Consider the following 21,779-nt stretch of genomic DNA (forward strand, 5'->3'; position numbering starts at 1 on the left):
GTGGCATAGCTTTCAGTATTATAGCAGCCACGACAGTATGACAGCCGACAGACGAGTGGTGTGGGTCCCTGGCTGAGAAATGAACCTGGGGTGCCAGCAGTGAAAGTGCTGAATCTTAACCACTAGAACACCTTCATTTAGAAACACCGCCTTCAAAATCTCTTTATCAAAAATAACTTTCAAAACTTAACCAAGCCTATCTACCAGACTCTAGGCTAACAAGGAAGAGAGCAAATAGGCAAACATAATTTAATAAGGGGAGAAAAGTTAATTGTTACATAAATAAATAACGCAAGGTTTACTCCTATTTCTATAGCAGTGAATCATACTAAATGAACAGCTCTGACTTTCAGATAAGGATTCAAATTCTAATGAAAAAATACAATTATGGATAGAATTAGTTAATGCTGTAATTAAATTGAAGAAATTTATATTACTTAGGACAAATTACAATTAGAAGTTAGGTATTTTCAATATTTTGAGCATTTTTTCCTAATTAAAATTAACAGGGCCAGCTGGGTGGCATGGTGGTTGACTTCACGTGCTCTGCTTCAGCGGCCCGGGGTTCACAGGTTTGGATCCCGGGCATGGACCTAGCACTGCTGATCAAGCCATGCCGTGGCAGTATCCCACATAAAGGAGAGGAAGATTGGCACAGATGTTAGCTCAGGGCCTATCTACCTCACAAAAAGTAAATAATAAAAACTGATTAACAATGAATTTAGAATGTTTTAAATATAATTAACATTTAAAAAATGCAGTGATCTTAAGGGTTCATATTGTAGTAAAAATTGTATATACCTATGTAATGATAGCCCAGAAAACAAATATCCCCAATGCCTCAGAAACTTGGCTTGTGTCCCTTTCCTGTCATGTCCCCCTCTAACCCCAACAACCATCTTCTGATTTCTATCAGTACAGACTAATTTTTCCTATTTTTGAACTTCATATAAATGGAATTACGTAACAGATACTGTTTTGTGTCTGGCTTCTTTTTGCTTAACATAATGTTTCTGAGATTCATCCATGTTATTACACGTATCAATAATTTGCTTTTTAACTGCTGAATAGTATTTGACTTTATGAATATACCATAATTTGTTTATCCATTCTCTCACTGATGACCATTTGGGATTTTTTTCTAATTTTTGACTACTATGAATAACCTGATATGAACATATGTGTACAAATCCTTTTGTGGATGTATATTTTCTTTTCTCTTGGGTAAGTACCTAAGACTCGAACTGCTCGGTCATAAAGCAAATGTACATTTAAATTTATAAGAAACTGCTAAGCTTTTTAAAAGTGACTTTGCCATTTTATACTGCCACTAGCAAAGCATGAGAATTCTGGTTTCTCCACATCTTTTCAGACAATTAGTATTGTCAATCTTTTTGATTTTCACCATTCCAATGGTTTTAATTGTCATTTCCCTGATAACTAATGATGTTATTAGCACTTTTCATGTGCTAAATGGCCATTCTTCTATCTTCCTTTGAAGTGTCTGTTCAAGTCTTTTGCCTATTTTAAAAATTTTCTTAATAGTGTCTTAAGATGAATAGAACTTTTTAATTATGATAAGATCCAATTTATCACTTTTTCCACTTTGTTTGCTTATGTCTTAAGAAAAATCAAAAGAGATAGAAGTAGGAATCCTTGTTAGACTGAAACCACGAGAGATGATTTGGTAATTATACACTCAAACGAGCAACGAGAAAACATGTTTAAGTACAAGTATCCTGAAAGTCCTGGTTTCAATTTTAGTAACATAGTTTGACCAGAGGCACAGTAAATGGGCAACTACATACACCTTTAAGTTAATTATCTGGCTGAAAGCAAGGGAGGGTTGATCGCATTTGGAATAGGCTTACCAAACGACAGAATGACAAAACAGACACCACAATAAGGCCGAACCTATACAATTTCCCAGAGACTATCCTAAGAGCTGTCATTTTTAGGTGTAGATAATTTCTTTGACACAATTTTTAACCATGATCAAGACTTAAGATGGTTAACTTTGTAACTTTGATACAAGGATAGAATTAAAAATCGACCTCTTAGAAGTCTTCCTGGACATTTTAAAACATGGCAGGTCAGTCAGACAATAATTAGCTCTAATTGGCCCTCCTACAAGCTTCACTGCTTTCTACCTGGAGCTGAGTGGCACTCAAAAAGCAAAATAATTTTTTCTTATCTTTGAAAACATCAAAGGAAAATCAACGAAATTATTTCCAACTGGATCCTTTAAAAAGTAAATGAACTCTAGCTGGAATCAGCAAGAGGAAAAACTTAGTACTCCTAGTTAGATGTATCTTTTGGGAACTATGAGCTGTGCAGTTAGTTAATGACTCAAATAAGCAAGGATCAATAAACAAATTCCAAAATACCATGTACCCTAGAACTCAAAATGTTCTCATTTAAGGTATTACAATCCAAGGAAAGAAACAAGCTATCATTTCAGCAGAATCTTCATTTATCTAACTAATAGTGTGCAATTAATATTTCATATAACCATGTAGGGTATGCTAGATTCTTAATGGATTGTATTGATTTGGAAGAACGTTCAATGCTAATGTTCCTGTAGGGGAAAAGAGAATTATTTGTTATCTCACACGGAACAAATCACAAATTCAGGAGTTTCTGGCCACAAACCTAACGGCTGCAATAAGCCTGGCTTTGATAATTTACATGTAACACATAAACAGATTATATTAAAGGAAAGAAGATGCCCAGAGCAACCCAGACAAACCCCAACTGACATGGCTGGGACAGAGAAGAGAACTCCAGGCAGCGGATTTATGATAGGAGGTGGCTAACTGGCTGTACCTTCGGCAGCTCGTGTCACCACGTGAGGCTCCTTTACACACCATGTGGAAGTGATGAGGAATTTTCTGCAGTGACCCTCTTGACCTTGCGACCAACTGCAGATGTTCATGCAATGGCTGCAGCTTGCACTCTCTTTTGTGAAATAAAAAAATACTGTTTATGGTTTACACCCCTGCTCTGGCCCTTTTGAGCCCTACACTCCAATCAACTTTGCCATCTTGCCCTGCCCTTTTCTGCGGACACCTTTGGACTGAGCGGAACGTTGTGAGGAACGGTCAGGAAGTAGAGAAATGATGCAGATGGAACCCAAACTCCCAAGTGGTATTACTGTTTCTTGATATTTACTTATTCTCTAAGAAGAATAAGTCTGACGACCCAACCCAAGGAATAAAAAGAAACTAAATAACGATCTACACAGATCTGATTAGAAGGACTCTAGGGCCTGGTGCCATGGCCATGTGGTTAAGTTCGCATGTTCTGCTTCTGCGGCCTGGAGTTCGCCAGTTTGGATCCTGGGTGTGGACCTATGCACGGCTCATTAAGCCATGCTGTGGAGGCATCCCATATAGAAGAGCTAGACTGACTCATAACTGGGATATACAACTACATGCTGGGGCTTTGGGGAGAAGAAAAAAAATTAAAAAGAGGAAGATTGACAACAGATGTTAGTTCAGGGCCAATCTTCCTCACACAAAAAAAAGGACTCCATTCTTAAAGGGGAGAAAAACATTAAACACCTAAAGTTTCTTTACAAATCCAATTCTACATGCCCATCATAAGAAACATTGTCAAACACTGGGGGGTTCCAAAGCAGGTCTCACTTTCCTTGGAACTACTTTGTTGCTGGTGGGGTGGGGACAGGGACGGGGGAGACAAATTCATAGCTTGAGAGGGAGCAGACTACTCTCTACATATCCCCTGATGAGCTACAGAAAGGGCTGACACACCATCTAGAACATACCTAAAACAGCAACCACTGCCTTAGAATGGAATAAAACACAAGTCCATTTTTAGATGAGGACCAATGACAACTTTTTCATTCCTTTTAAACTTTTAAACCTTCTCAGTTTGAGTGCCCTAAAGAGAATGGCAGTTAGAATTTAGATTTTACAGATGGAAGAGACAAGTCAAAGACGTAATAAATAACCTGCCTGCGGAACTGGGTGTTCTAAAAAACCAAGACTATGTTTTAGCCAAATGCGCATTTGCCATTAGCTCCATATAACTAAGAATCTTCTTAAGCTTATAAACATGGTTCTTCAGTTTCAGAACTGAAATCTTCCTCCAGCAACACATCCACAAACTCTAGAGGGTTCATGAAATATTGTGGACGTTGACAGAGGTGAGCTCATGTCTAGAAAACAGAAAACAACAAATAACCCAGAATTTCTAAATAGGCAATTGTAGCCAAGCTTATGCACAAAAGGTACAGACATATTTACCTTGTCTAGAATTTTGCCTCTTCAATTACTAAGTCTCTTACTGAATAATCAAGATGGTACTTGGCTCCAAGGACCATAGGGAATAAAATGTCACCACTGCAGCTGCTATATTTCCTGCTCACAGCCCTTCAAATTAAAAAAGGGGGAAGAAAGGCCCAATACAAATGCAGAATTTAATTAGTTAGTAAAAGCCCAAATCCTTGCCCGAAGCCCTGTTCTTCCTGTAATATCGCATTCTTTTCTTCTTGTGTAAACTTTTCATTATAAAGGAGACATCTTTATAATACAATAACTCTAGTTATAATGTAACTGCTGGTAACATAACTCCTGCATTAGAAAAGGCAGCATGTTCAAGTAATGTTGTTTTAATACAATTTGTGTTCAGCAGAAACCAAGTCAACTTGGTCATTTAGAATTTGATCAATGTGAATTAGTGTCTTACTGAGATAAACCATTTGATCATTTAGAAATTGATCAATGCGAATCAGAGATAAAACATTTATCATGTACATGTGGTATATCAGAGCCATTCACGCAGAACTAAAGTAGGTTATAAGTAGACATCAATGAGTGTTAGAGACGATGTGCAGGGTACCTGTCAGCTGCAGATACAAATATATGTACAACAGTATATAATTTTAATCCTTTTGATAAGGCAAGTTTTCAATAAGGCAGCTGCAGTCACTGAAAAATTGCAGGAGCTCAACTTTGGAGAAACTGGAAAGAGAAGCACAGCAAAACTGAATAGCTCGAACTTTTGAAATAAGTTTTAATTAAAAGTTTAAGCAGAAAGGTAAGTAACATAAATTTACTTGACTAAACTTCCAAAAGAGTTTTAAGACTATTAATCAGAGTAAACTTTGTACCTGCAGTACAATTAGTTCTATTAATCTAATATTTCCAAATTGAAGTCACATTGACATTCAGGCACACTGGCTTATGCATCTAACAGAATTATAAATTTGCCAGTCAAAACCTTATTTAATTATTTTACAGCCAATTAAGCAGGATCTTTAAACACTGTTGCTTAAAACTGTCCATGATCCACACGCGTTATTACAGAGCGCATGAGAAACACCTGCTGACAGCAGTGCCGCACCACCCTCGGCTTCACTGACTCATTCCTGCTACAGCTGTTAAAATCACACGGGCAAAAGAGAAACGAAACCCTAATAAAACCAAGGACATTTTAAAGTTAAAAGATTTTACATTGAAGAAAACCTTTGAATATATGGTAATACTTAGAAAATCCATTTTATCTGTCAAGAGTTTTGCATAGCATTCCTCGGATACTCTAAAATCACCTAAACTTCTTCCACAGAGTAACTAATCTTTTAATACGTTGTTGTATATGAGGCCTCTAACATGAGCCTCAATTTCTAAGTCAGGTTTCAACAACTTCGTTCAAGGATACCAGCGAAAACCCCTTCTAAAGTCTTGCACACAAAGCAGAATTACCAGTTTTCATATATGATTTCATAGAATCATACTCCTTTACAAGTGTGTCATCTCTCAAAGAAACTGAAGTCAAGGCAAAGTCAGACCTCTCATGAAAGCATTCCAAAAGTATTTTCAATAGATCTACGTCACTTCCCATATACATATTTTCTCCTTTATGGAAGACAGAAACTGGCCACTTCATTATCTAAAGGACAGCATGGGAATGAAATAGCAATCGTCTTTAAAATGCTTGTTGTTTGTTTGATATTACATTGTCTTCACCAGGTTTACATTGCCTTTAAAATATTTCACATTTCTTTGATATTCACCCTACATTTGCTTGGTATTTGTTTTTATATTTTAAAAACAATTTGTGAGTACATAACACTCTAGGAACGACGTTTTCTTTCTGTAGGTGTGGAATACTGGCTCTAACCCACCCAAAGAGATCTGATTCTGATGCTGACCAAGAAATAGGGTCCTCATGGCATCCAGTCTGTAGTGCTCTGACGCATCCCTTCCTGTGCTGTGCTGCCATGGGTGCTCTGTGTGCTGGCTCCTAGCTGGGCTGGGAGCTCCCTAAACATAAGAACTCATTCTAACGTTTTTCTGGAGGGTTTAACATCATCTAGATTTTGTTTGGAAACACGTACATAAATTTATCCCATGATGCATAGTTTCATAACTTGAGTTGGACATAATAAGATTATTACAATATATATCATATATAATAAAAATAAAACCCATTATCTGTTAAGCATTAACCTTGTTCTAGACCTGTGCTAACCACTATCAATGCAACATTATTTAATATAGTATTTTGTTTAATTACCTTTATGGTGGCAAATAAGGATTAATACAGAACGTAATTTTCAAGAGCTATAAAACACGGTCCTAGCACCATATAACTACGAACCAGTACCATAAGTTGCTCTACTTAACAGATAATAACAACGTGTGATAAAGGCAATAGAAGACCCTACTTATCTCCTTCACAGCTGTGTATTTAGAACTCAGCACAGGGCATGTCACATAGGAGTGTTATGAATGAATGGCGTGTTGATAAAATAGGAAAAAATATTCCATTAAATCTAAGGTGTTTTAATGGTTTACTGACAACATTTTAAACTGAAGGACTGAAGTGTGAGTTAATATTTAAGGATCCCTAGAATAATTCCATTAGCCGTCCTGGCAGGATGCATCAATGTGGCTGGGGTTCATCATGTGCTGCCTCAAATGCTCTTAGCTTGCTTTCTCTTTACAGTGATTTTGTGTGACCCCCTATCAGGTGTATAATATTGCCCTTGAAATTGCAATTTAAAAAGCTTCCATCTCCTGTAACCAAGATGCACCCAAATGAATCCTTCCATCAGATAAAATTAACTAAATCTTCCTCAAAGTCCTTCAGAGCTTGTTACTAAGAGGGACTGCTGAGATCAGCTCTGTCACGCTATGGAAAGAATATCGTATACTAACTTGCAAAAGATTGAAGCAGTCATGATTATCCGAGATGGCCAAATTTCTAAGGAGAAACAAGGTTCCACTGAGTAATCTCCGTGCCTTGAGACGGTAAGCAACTCTTCTAGCCAAAACACTATCACTTCTCAGGTGTGCAGTTAATGAACTCATTGCAAACTGAACTACAGCATTCTAGGAAGTTCAGTCTAACAAGTAGCAGCTGAAAAAAATGATATAATGAAAGCCACTCTGACAAGCTAGCTCTTGAAATTCCTCCACTGCGTGTCAAACCTGGGTTTTTGTTTATACTGGAGTTACCACAATGGCAAAGTCTGAGGGCAGAGTCCCCAAGACTGTCCGCACATCTGACATTATCTGCAAGTTCAAGGGGGTCCCCAAACCACCCTACGCATCAATAATTCCCTAACAGAACTCACAGAAGTCACAGAAAGCCAGTAAACTCAGTTACTGCTTCTTATGGAAAATGATGCAGAGAATCAGCCAAAGGAAGAGATACACAGGACAAAGTCTGGGAGGGTTCCAATGCAAAGTTTCCATTGTCCTCAGGATGTGCTACCCTCCTGGTATCAATGTGTGACAATATGTACAGAGGATTATCAACAAGAGGCTCACCCGACTTCCATGGCCAGAGTTTCATTGGGGCCTCAAGACACAGGCTTGCTTGATTACCCACACGTCAAATTCAGTCTCTAGCACTACTTCCCAGAGGTTGGGCTGATACCGCAGGACCCAATGGGCCCATCACGAATAAGATGACACTTGTATCACTCGGAAATTCCAAGGGCTTAGACGTCATCTCCCAAGAGCTGGATCCAAAGGCCAGACTTCTCTTTGAGAACCAAATTCTTTACTATACCAGATGAGTAGGATCTAATAAAGAATATCTTAAAAAGATAAGAGAATGATGCTTCTGAGGCTCTCATTAAAACTAAGTCTAAGGTACAGGTTCATGCTGTGTTGAAGAAGGTAAGTCATTGTGACATTTGTTTTTGTGCTCCACGTAGCCTCTCACTCTCCAGTAGGCTAGCCCAGCCTGAATGACATGGCAACTGGGCAAGACTTCAGACAAGAGATTCTTCTCATCTAAAACCAGATTTCTCTCTATATATAAAATCAAGTTTCTACCAATTTTCCACTCTCCTACATTCATATTTCTGGTTCTCCTTTGCCCCTTCGATCCAAGCGTTATGGGCTATATTGCGTCACCCCAAAATTCAGATGTTGAAGTCCTAATACCCAGTATTCTGAAAGAGTATTGGGACAGAGGGTTTTTAAAGAGGTAATTAAGTCATTTATAAGGTAATTAAATTAAATGAAGTCATTAGGGTGGGCCCTAATCCAATGTGACTTATAAGAAAAGGAAATTAGGACACAGATGCAGAGAAGGAAGACCATGTGAAGACCCAGGGAGAAGACGGCCATCTGCAACCAAAGGAGAGAGGCCTCAGAAGACACCAACCCTGCGGACACCTCGATCTTCCATTGCCAGCCTCTGGAACTGTGAGGAAAGAAATGTCTGTTGTGTAAGCCAGTCAGTCTGTGGTACTTTGTAACGGCAGCCCTAGCAAGCTAATACATCCATCAATCACTAATTCATGCCTAATCTTTCAATGATTTTTTTGCATCTATCTCTTTCTTTTCTCTTTCACTTAGAGAGACTTCTCATCTGTTACTTCCGCTTCTTGTTTCTCATGCCTCCAATCAAACCTCACATACATAGTCAGATTAACATTCCTAAAGGAGCACAGACATCAGGGTACTGACTTGGTCAAACGCCTTCCAATGACTTCTTGTTAAATGAAGAACAACTTTTTAGCCTAACAGCTAACGAATGACCCTACTGACCTTTCCAATTTTATCTGGCACTAGCCTCCCTGAGTCAAACCATTGATCTTAACTAATGTGTCATCCACCCAAAATGGAGCATGATTTTCCTCCTGAATACCTTTCCTTTCTACCTACTCAATATTCTTCTTTAAGCTTCGACTAAAATATCTTCTTTATGATGACTTCATAGATCATTCTAGTCAGAATTGATCTCCTTTGATTTATCTTAAATTTTAGTTATCTGTATAGTTATCATCCTACAATGCAGAAATACTTAGGGTGCCAAGTCAAAAGTTCTTATAGTATAGAGACAAAAAGGTTAAAGAAATGTTACTTTATCACTACGGAGAAAAATAAAAAAAACATAACTTTAAAATACATAGGTAGAGTATCTTTTAAAATCAAATCTACATCCAATTCTATCTCTAAGTTCTTAGGATAGCACATTAATATTTAAGAGTGAGATTTGTGGCCCATTCTTAGAAAGTCTCGTCCTAACTGCCCCTAGTGAGATAATTTACTAAGGAAGACTGGAGTTTTTGTCTATTTAAATAAACCGCAAACCATCTTTAAAAAAACATCTTTTTTTTTAAGTCAACATTAAGATAACACTAATATCCATTACCGCATAAATTACACTACAACAGAAAGTAATAATGTTCTACCTTAGGGTTTAATCATTCTATCAAATGCTTATAAACATGTGCAAGGAAAGAGGTCAGAGCCCAATGCAATCTTTTAACTAAATCTGTCACAATACCTTTTTTCGCTTCACTAATTTATGCATGTGCTATTAACAGGGGTTACACAATAGAACTATTTATACACTCAGGAAAATTCTGAATGATGTGTTCTTACCTAATGTGAGAAGTGGCAGCAAAGGGAAAGTACAGGGCTAGGGGTCATGGACACTTTGATCCATCAATTACAGAACATTCATTTAAACATTCCAAGGATTAACAGAGGTAACAATTTAATATTGCCTTCATTACCAAGGGCAAGGTAAAGTCTGTGATTTAAATGCTTTCAAGGTACATATGAAGAAATGAAAACAGCTTAAATATGAGAAAGGTGGATACCCAAATCTGGACATGCCCATCATTTCATTATACAAAAGTGAATGGTTTCTATGTTTCTATTAATAGTGATAGCAATTTAACATCAGCTTCATAAACAAGGGCAATCTCTCTTATATATTACTCCAAATGAAAATTCTATTACCATTGCTTTCAATTTTCCCTTAGTTCATAAAATTGAGTTGCAACAAGCTTTCATCAAATGCCCTTTCTTTGCATCTGAATTCCAGGGATCCATCTCACCCATCCAACACCCTTCCAAGTATTCCAGAGGGCTACATAACCGTCTTCTGTTCAACAAGCAATAAGGTTGTACTTTCAGCTTGTCAAGAAGAGTAAATAATTATAATACTATTAAAAACTTACTTGAACTTTGCTTCCACCTCTTCAGCAGCTTTCTGATATTGTTCAGTGGTGACTTTGTAGAACTCTGAGCTCTGTGGATAAAGATTGATAGTAGAATTTTCATTATCCAAGAGGACAAAATGTGTATAAGACTTACAATTACAAAAAAATACACAAAATCGTGTTTCACCCACTCAAGCAGGAGAGAGATTTCTCAAATATGTGGCATGGAAACTTATAAAATTACACGTAAAGGTATCCATTTAAATAATAGTACAGTTGGTTGTAATTACAGAGTAAACTTTCATAGTTATAATTCATCATTATTTGATCCTTCTGAGAAAATTCCTAAGATATTTTTGAAAGATTATTTACATCTCCCTTATTTGGAATCTACCATTGCAAGATCAAAGGATGCTTGAGACTGAATAATGAAATTCACACATGTAACATTTGCCTATTATTCCAGTGTTCCACCTAGCATATTAAATGATCATTTCTTTTTACACAGTGCTTTTGTCCTCAAGATGGATACTCTATGGAATAGAATGTGTTCTCTCACCTCCACGTGACCACAAGACCATCAATATTTATAATAAATTAATCAGTAAAAACAAGGGGGCAGATTTAGGTAATTTTTACATAAAAAATATTTCCAGGGGCCAGCCTGGTGGCACAGCAGTTAAGTTTGCACGTTCCGCTTCTTGGCCACCTGGGGTTTCGCCGGTGCAGACATGGCACCACTTGGCATGCCATGCTGTGGTAGGCATCCCACATATAAAGTAGAGGAAGATGGGCACGGATGTTAGCTCAGGGCCAGGCTTCCTCAGCAAAAAGAGGAGGACTGGTAGTAGTTAGCTTAGGGCTAATCTTCCTCAAAAAAAAAAAAAAATTTTCACTGTTACATGAATGAACAGACAAAGCAACACAAATGAAGTTGCAATAGCAAAGTAATGCCTTTCCTGGGCAGCAAAATTAAAAATTATCCATTCTGGCTGGCTACTCTGAAACCCATCTTACTGCAGGGAGTGGCCTAAATGACCCTATGACCCCTCAGACTCAATGAAGTCCTGTAAAACGCATTGCAGTATAAAAGAACTCAACACAAGACAGTGGTTTATCGTGCACCTTCATTCCCTAATCACTCAGGGTTCACATGCATGACTTGAGGTAGTTTATTTTTTAATAAATCATTGTTGGTTGGTGAGAAAATGAAAATGAAATCCTCTTCACACCAGTGACCCCTTTGCATTTAACAATCCGGGTTGCCCAATGACAGTCACATCCAGGTTTGTTGGATGTAGATAAAATCAATAGGTATGTGATTAGACAGCAGACTCAGGGTGACTGCAGCAATGGACAGGTCACCATTTGAGATGATGAATGGCTCTCTATCAACCTAGAGTCCTATACGACGCTAACATTTACCATAATCTTATTTGGGCTGCGATTTATCTTTCTTGCACCTGATCAATAAAGATGAACAGAACAGTTGTAAAGATCGATTGTAATTTTTTATCATTTTCAAGCATGAAGGTGCATTTCTGACATGAAGACAATATTCTAAGTGTACTGCTTCTGCATTTTTTAAAATTGCAATTTGAGTGATCAACTGCACTAGTCCATATGCCGAGAGGTTTTAATTCACCTGTGGGTCTGAAGCTATCAAAAAGCCATTTGTCTTCTCACATATTTTAACTTCAGGTTGTGTCACACCTTCCTATCCATTCTACTTATAAGATTTTTCTTTCCTTTAACACACACACCAGGCCTGACATGCTTTTTTGCAATGTTTGGTTTAAGCTTTACTTCGAACCCTTCTAACAAAGAGGGCAGCAAAAAGGCAGTTACTAATCCACCACTAACACTGATGAGACTTTTTCCCCATCTTACTGTGATGACCTGTCACGTGGGCATTATGTTACTGAATTATCTAATAAAATGCTGGCAAAAAAATAACATTTGATTAATACTGTCACTTATTTTACGCATTGAAACTGCAATGTCTGGACAGAACAGGACTAGGTTAAAAGATCTGGTTTCTGGTTTTGTTCTGTGACCTTCAGCAGGTCCTCCAACCTCTCTCAGCCTCCTTTCCAGGGTCCCTAACCTGTAAAATACAGACGATACTAGCCCTGCTTATCTCTGTCAAAGCTCTTGTACAAATCAAATAAGAGAGACAAGAGAGCTGTGAAACCTGCTGAGTGTTTTTGTAGAGTAAGATCAACATCCAAATAAGATAATTTTAGAGGAAAAGAACTAATTTGTGCAACCCCATTCTGGGTACAAATGTGAAATGATCAAAAGTAAATCCTAACTAAGCTTTCTAACAGAACGATGAACAAAAGCAAGAGTTCTGCCATAATATAAATTAGTGAGCTTCCCTCTGCTTGGCAACGCCAAATGCAGGCAAAATTATTACTCATTTTGTCAAACTTTCCCCCAGGGTGTTAAACACAAAAAACCTGTACCTGTGTTGGCTGCAAACTTGGCATATAATTTCTCATATTAAAGTTTTAGGCTTTATTTATGCTCCACATTTCCACCTCAGTGCCCAGTTTCCCACATTGCATAGATCTTTCTAACAAAAGTCCCCAGGAGGCAATGCCATATAACAACTAAGTGAATAAACACAAATGTGCCCAAGATCTGTATGTAGACATTACTTAATTTATTTCAGTATTTACTTATTCATTCAACAAAATTAAATCCTTATTATCCCAATAATGTTCATCCTGGGGAATCAGATCCTCAAGAAGCTTTCCATCTGATACAAGAGAAAAGAAAAATTATTACAACGGAAGGTCGCAAAGGATAAGTTAGAAGTTGCGGATAGTGTTACCGGAGTTCAGAAAGAAGTAAAGATCTCTCTTAGTCTCAGAAAACACTTTTAAAAATGAATACATAAATAAATAATAAATGAATAACACTCTCAATATGCTTGCCAGCAGGAGAATGGATAAATACTGAGTATTCATACAGTGGTGAAAAAGAATGAGTTAGACATACAGGTGGAGCAAAAAAAGCAAGTTGTAGATATGGTAGGGTGAGATTTATGTCAAGTTTGGAAAAGAGCAAAGTAACAAAATAGGATTAGTAAATAGCAAGTTCCATTGATTATCTCCAAGTGGTGGCAGTTTGGTGGTGGTGATGGAAGGGGATGAGAGGGGCAGAATGCCCTAAAGGAAGGGAACACAGTGGGGCTTCACTGCATTGTTGTATTTCTTAAAATGAGGTGTACACAGCTAGTTGTTACATTGGTTATAAATACTCTGTAATATATACAAAAATTGTATTACTCTTCTCCCCCTCCCAAAGGAGCTAATTAACCACCAGTAATCTAGTTTGGCTAGAACATTAAAATATGTGTGTCGGGGGGACACATGCTGAAGAGGTTGGCTAAGTCGAGATTTTTACATACATTCTTGAATGCTAAGTGATTGCAGAATGTTCACACATTACTAAATAAAAGTGCTTTTTTTCAATTTTGTACTGTGAAATAATTTTAGACTTACAGAAAAGGGGCAAAAATAGAAGGTTCTTGTATATCCTTCACCCTCGTTCCCCTCATGCCAAAATCTTAGATAATCATAGTACAATTACCGAAACTAAAAAATTAACAATGTTATACAATACAATACTACTAACTAGTAGTAACTAAATTACAGACTTTATTTGGATTTCTCCAGTTTTTCCACTAATGTCCTTTTTCTATTCCAGGATTCAATCCCAGATCCCATATTGCATGTATTTGTCATAGCTCCTTAGTCTCCTCTAATCTATGACAGTTCCTCGGTCTTTCCTTGTCCTTTATTACCTGACACTGCTGAAGAACACTGGTCAGAAATTTTGTAGAATGATTCACGATTTGGGCTTATCTGATATTTTCTCATGATTAGACTGATTCTATTATGCATTATTGGGATGAATACCACAGAAGCAATGTGCCCTTCTACCCCAAACTGCTCCAAGAAAACTTTGGCTTCAGACCACGCCTACCAATGCTGCAATGTTCCTGCTCTGAACGGGAAGAAATAGGTAGTAGATGTACCATAACTTTGAGAAAGGGTGCTTTTGTTATCTGTGTTGTCTTGAGATGGTAATAGGTTGTATATGCTGCTATTCTTGTTTACTAACTATAAATTACTGCTATTTTAATGTATCATTATAATCAAATTTGTTATTTGGTCAGCCCTACAGTTTGTGGCAGTATGATACACATTCATTGTATTTTTGTCTGACCATTTTCGAATAGCCAAATTTTAAGACCTGTATGGTCTGTGCTTCAAATAAGCAATAGCCACATTCCTGTTTTCAAAGAAGGTGGAGATTATATATATTTATGTATCTAAATATGGCCGTACACAAAGCAATTATATATATATCACCTCCAAATTTTGTTGATATACTAAGTTTTCATACCGTATGGGGTATGGGAGAAACAAGCTGGTGAGATGACCTTAAGAAGAGAACCAAGAAGAGCAGGTAGAGAAAGTTGCCCATGACCTGATAAAGTGGTCTTTTCATGATTGATCACTTCTTTGTGTATGGCCATATTGTTTCTAGGCCTGTAAGGTCCTTCACGGCCTAAAATTTAAAGATACCTTCACTCGTATTCATTCTGCAGTTTCCTGCTCCAACAACAACAGGTAAAATACTGGGCATGATTTGTCCAGTGGTACTACAGATTTGTGGCAGGTAAATGTTACTTAAATCAAATATTAAAAGTCTAATTTATTATTTCCTTCAAAGCATAACTTTTTATTGTTTGATACAAGCAAAAAACACATTTTCCACCAAGACTTTCTTTAAGAAGGCAAATTCAAAGTAGAATAATAGTATCTTTTAGATGTTTTGGCACTACCAAAAATCTGATAAAGGCTTGTCTTCTTTTGTCAAAGATAAGTGAAACAGGAGTCCCTTGGAGGTGAACTATCTCCAAAATAACACCATAATTCTAGATCTGGGAGATGTTTCTGTCACCCAAATTAGAGGACAAGCCATCACTGGAAACAAGAAGCATTTTCATTTTGTATATTAAAACATCTTCCAACCCAAGGCACTAGGGACCAATTACTACAAACACAGCCAACAAACTGAGTTGGGGAGATTAAGCGTTCCATTGGACACAATTTTTAATATATTTCATTTAAAACATGAATATGTTGCCCACAGCACTCTGCACTTAGGTGCGCAATTTCTGGCAGAACAGTGTGGTGGAGAAGAGCATGGACTTCAGAGTCAGACGGCTGAATAATGGCTCCACCCTTTTGGAATGGAACACGTACTTCACCCCAACAGTTGTTTCATATCTGTAAATTGGGGAGAGAGTAACAATAATGACCTAATAGGATTCTTTGGGGGATTAAATATGATAATTCATGTAAAGCTTTTTGACTAGTACCTGGGATTATAAATAGCAAGCATCATAGGAATGTTACCTATTATTTTTAGAAATTATTTGAACAGTAAACAATAATATATATAGTTGGTAATTTTTTTCAAAAACTATTTTAATAAAAATTTAAAAAACAGAAATCTTTTCTTCCATTAAGCCAATCATCACTGAATTTTGCTTACACTGCTAATCTGTTTTATTTTTCTGTTCCTTGAGATAAATGGGAAATGTGAAGACAATGGCTGGGCAGTGTTAGGAATGTTAATGGCTGTGAAAAAAAGAAAAAACATATATATATAGTGACACTAACTAGCGCATATAAAAATCAAACCAGTAATATTTTACCTTATCACCAGTGAAATCCAATTAACTATATTAAATAGCAAAAGTACTTTAACGCCAGGACTTCCTAGGGCTTTAATTCTTATTATGCTTTGTAAATCTCCAAGATGAGAAATCTTGTTCATGATGATTCCCAAACTAATTTCCTCATGGAACCTTTTAATTGTGGAGCACCCTAAGGGAACAGAATCCCCTTAAATGGTCCATGAAAATCACTGGATTAAAGAAAAGCCCAGCCACTATTTCAATCCTGTACTTCTTGCCATGCAACTTTTCCTTTCTCAGAGCAACATTTTCTTACGGGTTATTTTTAAAACTAATGTTCCAAAGATGATAAAAGAGTAGAAATTGGCAATATTGGAAAATGATTCCAGAACTGATGATGACTGATGGCATTAGTTTTTATTAAGTGCTAACAAAAAAACCATGCTATTATCTTAAACTTTAGAAAGTTAAGATGAACTCCTTTAAGAAAGTTGTTGCTGTACCTCTCCCTTGTTCCCTCAGAGCCCTGTGGCAGACTGCAAAACTGGCCCCAATTCTTTACTCTTTTCTGTATTCATGCCCACTGGTGTCATGAGCTTCAGCTTCTCTCATCAGGAAGGACTGGAGTCCATTTTCTCACCCTTTCAATCTGGGCTGTTGCTTGTGACTTGTCTAGCCAAGAGAACGTGACAGAAGTAACAATGTGTGAGTTCCAAATGTAAGTCTCTCTCGGAACCCAGCCCAGGTGCCACATCAATAAGCCCAGGCTGGAGAAGAAGAGACTACAAGTCACCCGGGCCGAGGCCAGCCGACTCAGCATGAGCGAGCCCAGCCAAGGCCAGAAGTGCCCGGCTGTTAGCAGCCCAAATTGGTGACCTACAGAATCACGAGGTAAATAAACGGTGGTTGTTTTAAGCCACTGAGTTGGGGGGGGGGTTGTTATACAGTAAAAGCTAACTGATGCTGTCCTTTCTCCGTGTTGTCATAGCACCACAGACTTTCATCTAAGCACTTACGACACTGTACTGACAACATACGTTTTTAGGTGGTCTCCCCAACTAGTCCATAAGGCCCCTAAAAGCAAGTATCTCGTCGTATTTGTCATTAGACTTAGAGCACCCAGCCAAGTACATGACACACAAAACTTACTGAAATAATGTTAGAGTAAGACTAAACTGCATTCCAACTTTTGCTCTTATTTAAAACAGGATGGGATAGACATGTCTAAGGTAAAAGAAATAACACAGAGAAGGTGCAAGACTACATTTATAATATATCTCCTACAAATTGTAACAAACACTTCAGTCTGCTATGCCACATAAAAAGGAAATGGGCACCACTTAAGATTGTGTCCAATTGCAATAACAGCACAATAAGGGGTTTATTTGTCTTATGTAATAAAAAGTCTGGATGTTGGAACCAGGGCTGATGTACCAAGGATATCATCAAATAACTGGGCCCTTTGTTTGTATTCCTTCCGGCGACTCTGAATATTGAGCTTTCGTCTTCACGGTTTCAAGACAGCTACTGTACCTCTATTCACCATGCCCACGTGCTAAGGAAGGAAGAGGAGGGGAAGGTACAGAAGGGAAGAGAAGTCCTCTTCAGAGATCTCCGCTCACATCTCTTTGGCCAGAATTACATATCATGAACAACCCTGGCTGCAAGAGAGGCTGGGAAATTAAGTATTTTTGTTTTCTCACTTCTAGAGTAAAGAAAGAGAAGGAAGGAGCTTGGAATTGGTGTTTATTGAGCCAATTTATCATACCTGTCACAGATAGTTGAAGTGACAGTATAAAATCATGCCCAAAACAACATAGTTGATTTTAGATGCAAGCATTCTAATATTTCTTTCCAATCTCCTCTGAACTTCTAATTTGGGGTGTGGGGGGGATTTACCCATCTGGTATTCTGATACCCAAGAACAAAGTTTTTAGATGGTGTAGGAAGGAAATGGGAATCAACAAGAGTGGGCATCATTCCCATGTCTTCAGGCTGGCTGTGGCCCAAGTTTATGAATGTGTGATACACTGCCGTTTTCCATTTTCAGAAAGTCTCCCATGAAAAGTATATTTTAAGATGCACATGCACAGACACACATTATTGCTAGATTTGAAAAGTATGTGTTTTCAAGTTCTAAATTAGATCAAAAGAAAACATGCACACACAGTGTTCTGGCAATATTTTCTCAGGTTCTGAGTCTTATTTCTGTTCTATTACAACTAATATGATCATACCTGTAGCATATAAGAAAAGAACAAATCAGAAAGGTCACAAGAAAAATTTGTTAACTACCTTTTGTCAGTTCTTTTACAAAATTCTTCATATGGAGATTTGGGCATGACTACATAATACATCATACTGAGGTGTGATTTAAATTCTGGTAGCCAGACACTATTTCTCAGAGAAGAATAACAGTCCTACTCACTGTCCATTCAAGGAGTGTGGCAACTCTGCTGATGTTTAGCAAGAGCAAATGGGAGAAGGATACAGGTCTGACGTTGGATGTGAACAGACTGGCTGAAGGTGTGGCTCTCCTCTTTCTAAACTGATCTATAATTTCCATTAACAACTGTAGGGCTCTATCCCTCCTACAACCCACCCAAACACAAATGTTACTCTATCTGGCTAGCTGTTTCAAACAAAGATCTAGTGTGTACAAACAGCAATAAAAGCCTCCCTATTGACAATGCTCTTACTGAGCATTCCTACTGTTAAGTACTGGATTCAAAGCAGACTTATTTACACTTTTTGTTGTAACTCTGGCCCAGGAAATCTATTACAATACGTAATCAGCTACATGCAAGTAGCTAGATGCAAGTACATTTCCCCCAAGATGAGAGCTAAGCATTTGGGGACCCAATTTAATGCTGCTAATGCAGCATGAATACCATTCCAGGCACAGAAGCCCTGAAACAGTTGTTCATTGAATAGCATTAGGTGGCCAAAAAGAGTCCATGTTTCCTCAACCATCCTGTCTCTTTATACAGTCAGAGAGAATCAAGAGACTGACTTAACAATTTAACTAAATTTTTACCACAACAATTTTAAGAGCTTTAGAATTTAAAAAATATATCACTAATGGTCTAAATTTAGTTGATGTAGTGTTTCAGTATTTCCCCCGACAAAGCTTCTAGCAGAAAGCCTAATGGCTGGTTTGAGTTTTGCCTTCTCTGTGTTCCTGTACACTCTGAAATCTGTCCTAAGCGGGCAGAGGAGCAGCGGAAGGAATGTGGTAATTCTCAGTGAGACAAGTGGCCCCTGAAGAGAGTAGCTGGCATCTGAAAGAGGCTTTCATTACCGGCACTCCTTAACCCATGATCTTGATTCCATTGCCTCTGGACTCCCTCCTTTTATCCTTTCCCTCCCCCTAACCCCCTGCTCAGGAAAATGCTGTCTAAATAAATACGCTGTCTATTTAAATAGCTTGCAAATTGCCAACATTGGCTCAGATTCAGTATTACGTTTCTAAAAGGTACAACAAGAAATGGTTTGGGTTATTTAAACTGAGCCTCACTTGTTAACATCTAAAATGAGGACCTTATCTTTCGGGGTGCTTCTATCAATGAGACAATGTGAGTTTAGCACCAGGCATAGAGCCTGGCTTCGCCTTGACAAAGGGAGAGGTTCTCAATCACAATACCACTCCCACCAACAACCCTTGGCTCCCCGGGAAAGCCATCAGAGCCTGGATCTCCATTAGTCACCCACACAACTATGCGCAAACCTGAAGAATGATCATCAAGTAGATGGATTTAAACTGCGTCTCTATTTTTCTAACACTGAATAATGCTATTTGTTTTGTGTAAGCAATAAACTCAAAAGGCTAGGTATGTATCCTGAGTACCCCTAAATTTCTGCTGATAACCATTTGTGTACATCCGTAAGCGCAGCTTAATTATTCTCAGCCCTGTTTTTTTCAGATCCATATCACCAGTGATCAGTAACAAATTACTAATTTAGCAGTTTCTAATGAATCAGAAATTCTACTATTAAGTTCTATAGTAAAGACAAATGAAACAAACTAAAATTTTCATCTTGGTTCTAGTTAGGCTGAGCTGTAAGCAGAATTGTTATGTGGGACTTCCAGGTACGCTGCTTAAAGGGAGCTGACCTCAGATGGCAGGAAATCTCTTTTTTCCAGTCTGCAATGTAGATGTGATGGCTTGAGCTCCAGCAGCCATTCTGGAACATAAGCTGACCTTAAAGAGGAAAACCCTATGTCAGATGCTGGGCTAAAATAGGAGGTGCCTGGGGCTCTGATGACACTGAAGCCACTATGCCAGCCCTAGACTGCCCACCTCTTGACTTTTATTAAATAAAAAAATAAATTTATTTCTAACCAAAGCCATTCCATTTTCATGATATAGAGTCAAATTAATCAAGAATAGACCTTCCTTAAGCTCCGATATGTTTACTTTTTATAAATCTCATGACTAACTTTAATAAAGTCAAATGCAATGACACACTAGGAGCATCTTTTTCCTTCGCAGTAATGCTTTGCTTCTACTTGTCAGAAATCTGTTTCCTTCTGCCCTGCTCCTTTTCCAACAAACAACAGGAAGAATTAAAAAATTTGAAAGCTATGTTTAACTCTAGCATCAAATCTTACCCTAAGAAGCCACATTCATGAAAACCCCATTGTCTCCTGGGCACCTTGGCAAAATTAATAAAGTGCTTTCGTAATTTCCCTTTCCTTCTATCTTTACTATTTCTTCTACAAAGAAACATACCTATGCATAGTTTCTTCTGGCATTTCTAGTTTATTCTAAGCACTTTAGAAACTTCACTAATTAGAGTCTCAGTTTTTTTCTTGATTTAGTTTTCTAATTAGAATATGAATCCTGGAGTCATTGACAGCCTTGCCACTACACAAGTTATATTAGTTATACATTAGTTATATTATCTCATGCCTCAGTTTCTTCACCTGGCAATTTAAACAACTGCAGTGAACACTTGGCATTCTAAGTTTCTTTTCATTTGTTCATTCTACAAACACTGAAGGCCTGTGCCAGACACCAGACCAGGAACTTGGAATATAATGGTGAGCAAACAAGATATTGGTCCCATGTTTACAGACTTTATGGTATCCTAGAGGAGACAGACACAAATTTAAAAATCACACGACTCAACGTATAATTAATAAAGAACTACAGCCATAGGATCCCTGTAGTGAGTTTTTTATTTCTAGGAAGTGGTTTTCCTAATGAGTCTCTAAAGCCCTATGTTTCTCTGAAGTACCTCACTATCCCTCACATTCAGTTCTTAAGTCAGTCATGTTTTCATTTCCTTTCAATTTCTCTAGCTTTTTCTCTCAGACATTTCAAGCTTTGTATCAGAGTTTTCTCCACTTGTAAAACTTTATTCTACCGTTTAGAAATAAGGGAGATCTACTTGTGTTGCTATGGATAGAAAGAGGCCTAAGTGGTACAGAAAACAGAAAGTTGTAAAATAATTTGAATAGTATATTTTATTAAAATGATAAGTATATGTACAGGCACACACACCCAGAAATGTTCTGCAAGGAATAGCTGTTACCCCTGGAAAGGGAATGCGGAGGAGATACTGCTCTTTCTTATTTAACAACCTTCTGAACAATTTAAGTTTTTACCACGGGCT

At 37.7% G+C, this 21,779-nt stretch overlaps 1 protein-coding gene across 6 annotated transcripts in view; it reads right to left on the bottom strand.

Annotated features, from left to right (window-relative positions):
- Positions 1–21,779, bottom strand: part of CHCHD3 (coiled-coil-helix-coiled-coil-helix domain containing 3) — a 269,706-nt gene that overhangs the window by 45,312 nt on the left and 202,615 nt on the right. For all 6 annotated transcript variants that reach the window (XM_023639702.2, XM_014739337.3, XM_070265825.1 and 3 more), the window contains one exon: positions 10,457–10,527. In XM_023639702.2, the coding sequence (XP_023495470.1) occupies positions 10,457–10,527 (71 nt within the window). The remainder of the gene's footprint in view (positions 1–10,456; positions 10,528–21,779) is intronic.

This window comes from Equus caballus, chromosome 4, assembly GCF_041296265.1.
Source record: "Equus caballus isolate H_3958 breed thoroughbred chromosome 4, TB-T2T, whole genome shotgun sequence".
NCBI classification, from domain to species: domain Eukaryota; kingdom Metazoa; phylum Chordata; class Mammalia; order Perissodactyla; family Equidae; genus Equus; species Equus caballus.